The 10,737-nt window shown below is 45.3% G+C and overlaps 1 protein-coding gene across 1 annotated transcript; it reads right to left on the bottom strand.

Annotated features, from left to right (window-relative positions):
• Positions 1-931: 931 nt before the first annotated feature.
• Ccno (cyclin O) lies at positions 932-4,867 on the bottom strand. The gene is made up of 3 exons (XM_015497378.2): positions 4,384-4,867; positions 3,561-3,746; positions 932-3,104 (listed from the first exon to the last, which is right to left on the bottom strand). The coding sequence occupies exons 1-3, from the start codon at positions 4,759-4,761 to the stop codon at positions 2,619-2,621; spliced, it is 1,050 nt and encodes a 349-aa protein (XP_015352864.1). The 5' UTR covers positions 4,762-4,867; the 3' UTR covers positions 932-2,618.
• Positions 4,868-10,737: the final 5,870 nt, after the last annotated feature.

Raw genomic sequence — 10,737 nt, 5'->3', positions numbered from 1 at the left:
AGTGAAGATGAATGGGATTATTTATGTAAAATGACTGGTGTTCCATGTGGATGAATTTCGTGCCTTTTCAGTCACACTTCCAGCTTCCTACATCTTGTTCCTGGCTCTCTATCCACTGAGTCCTCCCATTCCTGAGTCTATCTCCACCCCTTTCTTTACCCACCTTCTGGTCTGTAAAATGAGTAAGGGTGCTCTTGAGTTTTGGGGTGATCTTTACACATGGAGATGATTATAGATTTTCCAGGACAGGCCCACTTTTCAAATCTTCATCAATGAGTTCCAAGTTGGGATAGAAAATATAACATTGTATCGTAAGAGTATCTGTGGCAATGGGAACTGGAAATATAGGACTCCTAGTCTGGATGATTGTAGAAGTAATCACCAAATTCCTGGAGAACTTAGCACCAGGAGAGACATGGATGGAATTTTAGATGATATGGCTGAATGAGAGAGTCATTGCTGGTAAAGACAACTTCCAAAGTCACCTCCTTGCAGCCAGGCTGAAGGCTTCAGATACTTTAGACTTGGGCTAGGCATTTTGGTCTTTCTCCTCCTCTTTTTTCACCATCACAAAACAGCTTTTCCACAGATGGGGGAATCACCATTTCCTTCTCCTGGTACCAAGGAGGAAATGTTCCTGGATACATGTCAACTTATCAGGACAACAGAGGTCTAAAGGACCCTAGGCTCTAGAGTACTCTCTATGTGGAGAGAAATACAAAGAAGCTTTAGTTTGCTTTGAGTTTGTTTGCTTTTTATTTGCCATACATTTTGTTTTATTTTAAATGCAGTATACATGACTGGGGATTCCCCTCCAAAACTTATAAGTTTTTTCAACCATACAGAAATTTTTAAAAGGCAAAAACAACAATTCAATGAACCATATATTCACATCCCCCATTAACATTTCCCTCTATTTCTTTGTCCCAAGGTTTTTGTTTTTTGTTTTTTTTTTTTTTTTTGCCCCTGCAGGATCCTTCTCCTAATTGTGTAGGTTAGTCTTTGCTTTTTGAAGACACTATTTGCCACCTGTGCTTATACAGAGCTTCTCATTACAGTCGTACTTCAACACTTTCAAACAGATGCTACTGTTATACCCATTTTTATAGATGGAATGTGGGCATATACCTGCATAAGGTCAACCATCAAATTGACTCCAGAGCCTTACTTGTTGACTCACTACTTGATACTGCCTCACATTTAAACTTAATCTCACTTAAACTCTACAACAACCCTGGTTTCAATTATAGAGTTCAAAGAGGTTAAGAAGCTGAGATTCAGGGCCTACAGGAGATTTTTGACAGGGAGAATGATGATGTGACAACTGTAGCACCACAGAAACCAAACAAGCTTCTATCTCAATTCCCAGCCTAGTTTTCCTATCTATAACATGAATCCTTATGACTGGAAGTAAGGACCGTTCTGACTCCATAGTTTTGCTTTTGTGGCGCTGGGGATTGAATCCAAGGCCTTGTGCATGTGAGGCAAGCACTTTACCAACTGAGCTATACCCCCCAGCCCTGTGCTGACTCTATAGACAGATTCTTTATAGTCCCTAATGAATGGTGAACACTGAGTAAATAACTGTGTGGCACCTATTTTGGGAACAGATTTTGTTGAGAATGGTTAGAAACCTATAAATTGGAGAAGCTTAGTAGTGTGGCTAAGGGTGGTACTCCGGACTCAGATCACCAGCCTTCAAGTCCTTTCTGTGTGCCAGTGTAATCCTCTGAAAACTGGGATAGTAAACTGCTTGAAACAACCATTAGATGATCAAAATAACTAATGATAAACAGTGCCTGGTAAATCACAAGCACTCGATATAGCCTTCACTACTATAATCCAATCATTACCTTGAGCTCACATGTAGCAGCATTAATGAGGTGGCTACAAGGAAATGGGCTCAATAGCCCCAACAGCCTGCAAAGCCTTCCTTTTCAACATCTGTTGGTAGATGTAGGATTCTATACTGAAATATTTCTTGCTTTTTGCCCTCTGCTAGTGTGCCTACATGGTTTCCCACCTCTGCCATCACATTCACTAGCAAGAGCAGCCTATGGCCCCTCTGCACATCATAGACTTTTGTGGGTTCTACTCTGTCTCACACCCCAGCACACCCTTTGTAACCCTGGGGTTGCACAGTCCTCATGCTCCTAACACAAGAGTCACAGAATTCAAGCAGACAAGTGACCCTGATTGGTCTTATCATTGGAACAGTGGCATCCCAAACCTTGCCAGATGGGTTTCACAGAGATGCTAACTACAAAGTGAATCAGTGGGAGGAGAGCATCCCTGGAACAGTTTCAGCTGCCCCATTCTGGGGCTGACTTCACCTTCCTTCCCCAGGACAGACAGGGCAATTGCAGCATTCAGATTAAAAAAAAAAAAAAAAAAAGCCTCTTTACTGGGGAAAGGGGGAAAGACAGCTCCCTCATTTGTTTAGTGCACAATAAATTACTAGATTCTGCTATGCTGAGGTGCAAGATGTACAACCCACAGGATGGCAAGCAGGAGTCCTGAATATTCATTCTCCCGCCCCCAATACTGCACTCTTCAGAAGCAATGCAAGACATTGGCCCAACCTCCGGGGCCAGGGAATAGAAGCCCAAGGGTCTGCTTTATTTCAAGCTTGGGAACAGGTTGCACTTCTTGCAAATCTGGAGGGGCAGCATGTGAGTCAGAGAGGTACTGTTTATGGCCACCAGCAGCTGCAGCTTTCCCAGGCAGTCCTGCAGCGCCGCCTCTGAGTGTTCGCCCAGGCACAAGTCCACCGGGTGTGGCAGCCGCAGCATGCGATCTGCCAGCGCCAGGCAGCAGATGGCCAGCAGGGAGGGAGCATAGCCAGTGAAGGCATAATCAGCCAGGCTTAGCTCAGCCACCCCCTGCGCCAGGGCTTGTGCTTCCAGGGCTTCCGAGACTTCAGCCTGTCCGGCCTCCACGCGGGTGTGAGTGAAATGCTCCAGAAAGAAGCTGATGGTGGGGGCACCCAGGCTGAAGTGCAGCTTGTGCAGCACGATGCATTCGAGATTGCAGAGTTGCTGCCGGGAGAAGGCTCCGCAGCACAGGGCCAGAAGCTGTTTCACGCGCGGTGGGTGCACCTCCACCTGCAACACAGTGTGCATTCATCCCCTGCCTCTCTGCTTCCAGGGCTGAGGCTTTACCAGTCTGAAAACCAGGAGAAAACTGTCTCCCCATCAACCCTTCCAGAGAGATAGCCTGGCTTAACCTTTCCACCACTCCACCTAGTATGTACTTCCAAAGTAGCTTCTCTACTGTTTGACTAAAAACCAGGTTTGGGAATTTTTGAGCCTGCTCCCCGACCCGACTAGAACAGAGGTGCCACAAAACTTTTGGAGATTAACTACGACTTACTTCTTGGGGAGCTGAGTAAAAGGATTCTTGGTTTGCAGGAGGATTATGAAGTTAAGGCTTGGAATCTCTAGATTCGCAAGCCTCTGGTAGAAGAAATCAACACACTGAACCTTGCGCTGGAGAATCGGTTGGCCAGAGAATGGAAGGGAGTTTGGCTGCACCCGAAGCCCCATGCCTCGTCAAGATACCTGTTTGCAAGCGATAAGCAGAGAGGTGACCCCGAGCAGCTGGAAGCAGTCTGCAGCCACTGGTGTGGTGGTGAGGAAGCGGTCCAGAGTGTTCACTGTCAGGCACAGTGACTCGAAGGAGAGGCCGAATTGGCGGTGCACTGGGATCAGCCAGCTGAGCAGTTTACAACGGGATTCCGCAGTCACCTGCCGAGAGGGAGGAGGAAGGCGAGGAGGCTGAGCCTAGAGCTAAACTGGGGGGAAGTGGGGGCGGGGAACTCCAGAAAGGAAGGGTCAGGTCGGCCCAGGGAGCTTTCCCCAAAGAAAGCGAGAAGAGGAAAAAGCTAAGTGCCCTAGAAACTGAGAAACGGGAGGGCAGTGCCGCTGCGGAAAGAGGGCTGGCCTGCTGAAAACCGAAAAGTTTGGATTCGTGCCCAGCGCTGTACCAGCTCGGCATACTCATTGCCTCGAGTAATCCTCTCAGCAATTCGATGGAAGGTAGGGGTGGATGAGTAGTCCATTTTGCAGACGAAGAAACGAATTTAGGATTGTTAAGTAAATTGCCCGAGGTCTGTAGGAGTTCGGGCTCAACCCAGAAACTAACTGCTTTGCACTCTTCACTGCCCCACTAGGTTGAAGACTTGCGGCAGGTCACTTAAGCCATCTACTTTTCTCCCACTGTAAATTGAGGACCGTGACCTGGCCCTGGAAGGCCTCTCTTGCTCTGCCTGGGGGCAGGGACTGAGACGCGCTGCTCACGGCGCCGCGAAAGGTAGAAGCAGAAAAGGAGAGAGCCTGGGAGAGCAAGAGCAGCGGCGGGGTACTGGCTCTGCCAGCGCCTCACTTGTGGCTGCATCGCCAGAGACTCCCGCGGATGGAAGCGGCTCTCCTGAGCCTTACGGAAAGCGTAGCAGCTCTGGCCGTAGTCCCGGAAGGTTTGTAGATCTAGCGGCTCCAGCGGCCGGGCAGGACCCGGCAGGGGGCTACAGTCTCGCGCCACCGACTCGGCGGGGCTGTCTGCAAAGTCCGAACCGGAGCTGGGAGACTCGAAAAGGTCGCAAACTCCGGAGTCTCCTCGGGGCGTGCAGGGGTTCCGGGGTTGAAGCGGCTCTTTCCTCCGGAGGCGCGGGCGCCTGCTCTTCTTCACGGGGGCTCGAAAATTCTGGTTGTTGTCTAGCCTCCCTGCTCCGGCAGAGGGGCTGGTGGGGCAGGGGGTCACCATGACGTAGCCAGGTGGCCGCTCTACTACCCCAACGCCCGGGCTGCGGCGGGCTGCAAACGTACGCAGGACAGATACGCGTGGGGAGGCGGAGTCCCGTGGCTGCTGCGGTCCTAAGTAGTCCACCTGCCCCTTCCCTGGACCACACCCCCTGGCTCCTCACTGGCTAAGCCCAGAGCGGCACAGGAGCCGCGGCTGAAGAGCCACTCCCCTCGGAGTTCTAGCTGCGCGTCGCCTCCGCGTTCAACTGAGCTGAGCAGGCGCTACCCACGCCGCGCACCCGCCTTCCGCCGCTGGCTCGCGCGCGTCCCGAGTTGCCTGGGCAACCGGAGCTCGGGTAGTGGCGGTAGCTGGGCGCGCGGAGCCGATCGGAGTAGGAGAGGCTGCCCAGCCAGGTGAGCCACGGGCCCAGCTGAGGAGTTCCGGCTGCACGGGGAGAAAAAAGATTCTCCAGGGATTATCTGCCTGTCCAAAGCAGACGGTCTAGATACTTGCCAGCCCCTTCACGCTGGCTTTAACTCTGGTCGGTGATTTTGTAAATCAAGGTCTGTTTCTGAGCTCCAAATGAAGGTGGGGCTAGAATTTTGTCAGCAGCTTTTTGTTTGTTTGTTTGTTTGTTTGTTTTTTCCAGAGACCCATAACAGTAATGTGAATTCATATGCATATGTGTTTTGTTTCAGTCACTGCCCTTCCTTCTGCGGGTCTGGGGAGCGAAGCCTTTGGCGTTGCTGCTCTGTGATGCTGTGTATGTAGAAGCTAGCCCCACAGACAGTCATTCATGATTCAACAAAACATAAAACTGTCCAAAGATACATCAAAAAGCATGGCTGCAGCCGGGCGTGGTGGTTGACACCTGTAATCCCAGCAGTTTGGCGGGGCTGAGACAGGAGGATCGCAGGTGAAAAGCCATTTAGCAAGGCTCTGAGCAATTTAGTAAGACCCTGTCTCAAAATAAAGAATAAAAAGGTCTGGGAGCCAGGTGTGGCACAAGCCTGTAATCCCAGCGGCTGGGGAGGCTGGGGCTGGAGGATCATGAGTTCAAAGCCAGCCTCAGCAAAAGCGAGGCGCTAAGCAACTCAGTAGACCCTGTCTCTAAATGAAATACAAAATAGGGCTGGGGACGTGGCTCAGTGATCTAGTGCTTGTGAATTCAATCCCCAGTACCAAAAAAAGGGGAGGGGGGCTGGGGGTGTGGTTGGGGGGTAAGCGCCCTTGGGTTTATTCCCTGGTTTTAAAGAAGAAGAAAAAAGTCTGTAGCTTTCTAAATAGTACTTTCTCCCGCACTTTTCGCCCCAAGCCAAATAAGTCTAGAAGCTGCAGCTATTGAAGAACATAACGTTGTAGTGGGGTGGCAGTTCTAGTTTTATCAAAGCGCTCACAACGGGCTGTTCTGTTTTAGGTCATTAGCTTCTAACTCTCTGCCCTGAGAAGCCCAGTCCTTCCTTGGTTATTCCCTGCTCCTTCGTGAAGAGAGCTCAGGGAAATACAGATGGAATGTTGGGGAGGCGCCCAAACAGAAGGGAAGGGGCTGAACTGGACGAAGCACTGAAGGGCGCTTCACAGGTTTAGTCCACAGACTCCAGTCCTGGTAGAAGCTGGAGTCCTTCTTTGGCCTGAGTGAATCTTCCTGAGGGTCTAATCCTTTAGGAGAATGGGCCCTTAGGTAACATCTAACCCATCTTATGAGCATCCTAGAGCATAAAGTCCAGATACACTAAGCCTGAACTTTCCAGAAGTGCTCCAGGAAGCATAGTTACTAGATGCCACACTACCAGCAGGTTCAGCCATCCCAACCTCGTTCCAGAAGAAAACTGATACGTGTGTGTAATCAAAATGCAAATTTCTGTCACTAGAAATTTTAGTGAGAGGGTGGGTGGAGTCTCCTAGAGATGCAAGTGAAAGAAAATGAAGAAATTTCAAGTTCTGGCCTCTGTTAATCCTATTTCCCTGTAACTCTAAGACAGCTCTTTATTCTCCCAATTCAAATAAATAGTGTCATCTGTACCTTGGGAAATTAGCTAAGACTCATCTAGGAGAAGTTTTCAAAATGCAAGGTGCCTGGCCTGTCTCCTCTCTATTGTTGGGGAACATTATGAGAGGGGCTAGTGAATTTGTAGAGAGGAGTCAGATATCAGAGTTCTTCTTGGAAAAGCTTTCTGGGTTAAGAGAACAAATTCAGGAGTTCTGATTTTTCCTTTCAGCCCAGACTATCAATGTGGTACAGTGAAAAGAGGATGGGTCAACTCCCAGGTTCGAAACTATTGCTCCATATATTGGCCATATTGGACAAGACATTACTGCGGCAGTCCGGCTGCAGCAAAATAACCGAGGGTGAGGAGGAACTTGTGTAGATTGATACAGCAGGAATGGGAGCCATTTATTGTAGGACAGGAGGGGTATATATACATTCCACACAGCTTATCTTAATTAACATAAACTAGATACAGCAGTCAACCAATAAGGAATCTCCACACTTAATGGCTCGCTGGCGTTACTTCACAAACCACTCCCTCTGCAAAATGCCAGGCGCCAGCGTGACTTGTTTACAGACTCTAACACATTACCAAGTCTCCACATCCTCCTCTGTTATATGTAGATATTATTAATTTCCTTAAGGGTTGGGTGAAATAGGTGTAAAAACTCAAAGTCCTTTTGAAATGTAAAATAATGGGGTCACCTTAAAACTGTTCTTGTGGAGACAACAATGTTACCACATTGAGACATTTTGAAAAGTAGTACTATCATTTGATCACTTATGGATGTGAGGCTCTTATTACCTTGCTAAAAATGCTTTGTACTCTGAGGGTATTGCCTGAGTTTTAGCTCAGAATTTGTGGAATGCCCGATATGCCAGATGCTGTTCCTAAAGCCGTGAGCAATATTGTGTAGGCCCTGCCCTTGCAGAGATGACACTCTGTGGGGAAAACAACAAGACACTGATTTAAATTATTGAAGGGAGATAATAGTGATAACATAGGATCTCCTGGGTTTAGGGTTGATTGAGAAAACAACATATGTGCTTATTTGAAAGCCAGATAAATAAGAAATAATTTTTTAGCATAAGTATGCCCTAAATATTGCATGCTACATATTTATAGGAAAAAAACTATTCATTGTTTATCTGAAATCCAGAAATTGCATGAGACATGATTTTACTGAGAGATTATTTTTTCATTTTCTGACATTCAAGTTTAATTGACATATAGCAATCCTTCCTGAGTGCCAGAGAAACCTGTAGTAGGAGCAACTTGCTTGGCCTGGAAAAGCTTCCCAAAGCAAGTGGTGGTGGAAGAAGGAAGATGGGAAGAAGAGAGCAGTATTTGGGCCAGAGTATTCCAGGTACAGGAGCAGGGTATGGGAGGTCCTGGGAGCAGATTCCTGGGAAATTCTATATAGGGCCTATCTGATACAGAATACAGAGTCAAGGAGAAGCAAAGAATTAGGGAGATAATAGCTAATACTATATAATAATATAATAATTATTATATAAAATTTATGTGCCAGGTTCTGTGTTATGCTATTTGTGTAATTGATTCAGTCTTCACAACAGCTCCAGGAGATAGCATCTACTATTATCCCCTTTTATAGATGAGAAAACTGAGGCATAGAGAGATAATTTGCTCAAGGTCACACAGCTAGAAAATAGAACTGGGATTCAAAGTTAGCCTCGCTCATGATGCTATACTGATTCAGCAGCAAAGTCAGGCAGTGCCCTTATAGGCCATGTTAAATATTTTGACTTTATTTGAATCTATTCAAGAAGCCTGACAAAAGGAGAGAGATGATAAGTCTTTTGTTTAAAAGATTACTCTGTCTTGAGGAAAACTGATTTGGAGGGCAAGGTGGAAGCCCAGTTAGATACAGCAATTCAGGCAAGAGATGATGATGGGTAAGGAGGATGGAGAAAAGGGATTAGATTCTAAGGATAGTTAGGAAACAGACAAAAAGGAAGGCTCAGTGTTAATGTTAGGAGAAACCAGGGAGGACTGTGAGTCTGACTTATGCACCTGGGCAAGTGAGTGGATGGTGATTAAAATAGTGAAGCCTCTATAGTTCTGGTTAAAGTCAAAGAGAAAATTGAGTGTTCCATTAGGTACCTTTTTAAAACAAAAACTCAACCAGGATTCAAGAATTAAAGGACACCTATTTAAATAATGAATATGCATGTATAAGTGGTTACCTTTTATTCACAGTTGTTACTTATTTAAAATAATATCTCTAAGATTTTTATTGAATTGGTTCACTAAAATATTTGTACATTCAATATACATTTATAGAGAGAGCTCAACTGTAATTTATAGAATCACCAAAAAAAAAAAAAAAAATAGTCGAGCACTGTGGCACATGTTTAGAATCCCAGCAACTCTCTGGGCTGAGGCAGGAAGACCACAAGTTCAAGGCCCACCTTAGCAACTTAGTGAGGCCCTGTCTCAAAATAAAAAATGAAAAGAACTGGGGATGTAGATCAGTGGTAAAGTGCTCCTGGCTTCAATTTGCAGACCAACAACAACAATAACAACAAAACAGAATTAGGCAAAAGTAAACCTTGAAGGAAGTTTTTCTGACTTAGCATCCCAGTGATAAAGAATCTGTAATTTTATTTCAGGGGATGGTTTTTATGTCTTTTTTTAAACTCTGAGTGTTGAATAAAACTTTATTTCCAGCTGACTTAACTTGGATATAAGTCCCCTCTTACAGTTAGTTGCCTTTAAAGCTGAGTGCTACATTTTATATCTAGAACTCCAATCCACTGCTTCCAAAAAGAGCTCCCCTGGGTCATTTGTCTAAACCCCTGGGGGTTTTTGTGGCTTTCTTCTACAAACAGAATAGAAAAGCAAAGACTGTCAGCCATCTCCCTATTTCAGGGCTAGCATGACATCTGTACCTCTTTCCCTCTATTCTCTGTTTTATAGCTTTTGCTCATTGCTAAAAGCATTGTTTACTTTTACTCATTCATTCACTAATTCCTCAAATACTTATAGTCTACTATGTACCAGACACTTTCCTAGTTGCCAGGAATATAGCAGAGTATTCTCTGACTTCATAAAAACTTATATTTGAGTGAGAGAAGACATAATAATAAAAAAATTTTAAATTAATTATTAAATAAATAACATATTTAGTATGTTAACTGATGAAAAGAACTAAAGAAAATAAAGCCATAAAGCATGAGTATTGTAGGAATTTTATTTATTTTATTTAGTGTTGGGGATGGAACTCAGGGGTGCTTTGCCACAGAGCTATATTCCTAGTCCTTTTTTTTTTTTTTTTTAAGACAGAGTTTCAATCAGTTGCCAAGAATGGCCTTGAAATTGTGATCCTCCTGCTTTAGCTTCCTGATTAGTTGGGATTACAGGCCTGCACCACTGCACCCAGCTGGGATTATAGAAATTTTAAGTAGGGAGGTGATAAAGGAAAAGCCTCACTGAGTAGTTGACATTTGAACAAAGGCCTGAAGGAGCTGAAGGAGTGAGTCATGCATTAATCTGGGGAGAGGATTCCAGGCATGTGCAAAGCCCCTGAGGCAGAAGTGCATATGGAACAGAATAAAAGCTGAAAGTAACAAGAGATAAAAACAGAATTTCTGAAGAGATGCCCAGATTCTATAAGTAAAGTATTATTATTAAAATTCATTTCATCTGACCTTTTCCCTATTTTTAAATATGTATTTTCTAGTTGTTGATGGGCCTTTATTTTATTCATTTATTTATATGTGGTGCTAAGAATTGAACCCAGTGCTTCACACATGCCAGGCAAGTGCTCTACCACTGAGCTATAACCCCAGCTCCTGACTTTTTTACTTTTTAAAAAGTGATTTCTGGAGACTTTAAAATTACATATGTGACATCTTATTACTATAGCACAGCACTGATTAGAGGGATCAACCAGGCTGAGAACTCATATGGATGGTGAAAGGGAGACTCAGAGAAAAGGACACCATTGAAGAGGCTCTTAAAACAATCCGACTGGGAGATGGTG

This window comes from Marmota marmota, unplaced genomic scaffold (assembly GCF_001458135.2).
Source record: "Marmota marmota marmota unplaced genomic scaffold, marMar, whole genome shotgun sequence".
NCBI lineage: Eukaryota > Metazoa > Chordata > Mammalia > Rodentia > Sciuridae > Marmota > Marmota marmota.
This window is presented reverse-complemented; position numbering and strand designations above follow the sequence as displayed.

Coding starts and splice junctions, on each gene's coding strand:
- Ccno (XM_015497378.2), bottom strand. CDS start 4,761: ATGGTGACCCCCTGCCCCACCAGCCCCTCTGCCGGAGCAGGGAGGCTA. Junction 3,747..4,383: donor CTCTGGCGATGCAGCCACAA/GTGAGGCGCTGG, acceptor CCCTCTCGGCAG/GTGACTGCGGAATCCCGTTG. Junction 3,105..3,560: donor TGCTTATCGCTTGCAAACAG/GTATCTTGACGA, acceptor ACTGTGTTGCAG/GTGGAGGTGCACCCACCGCG.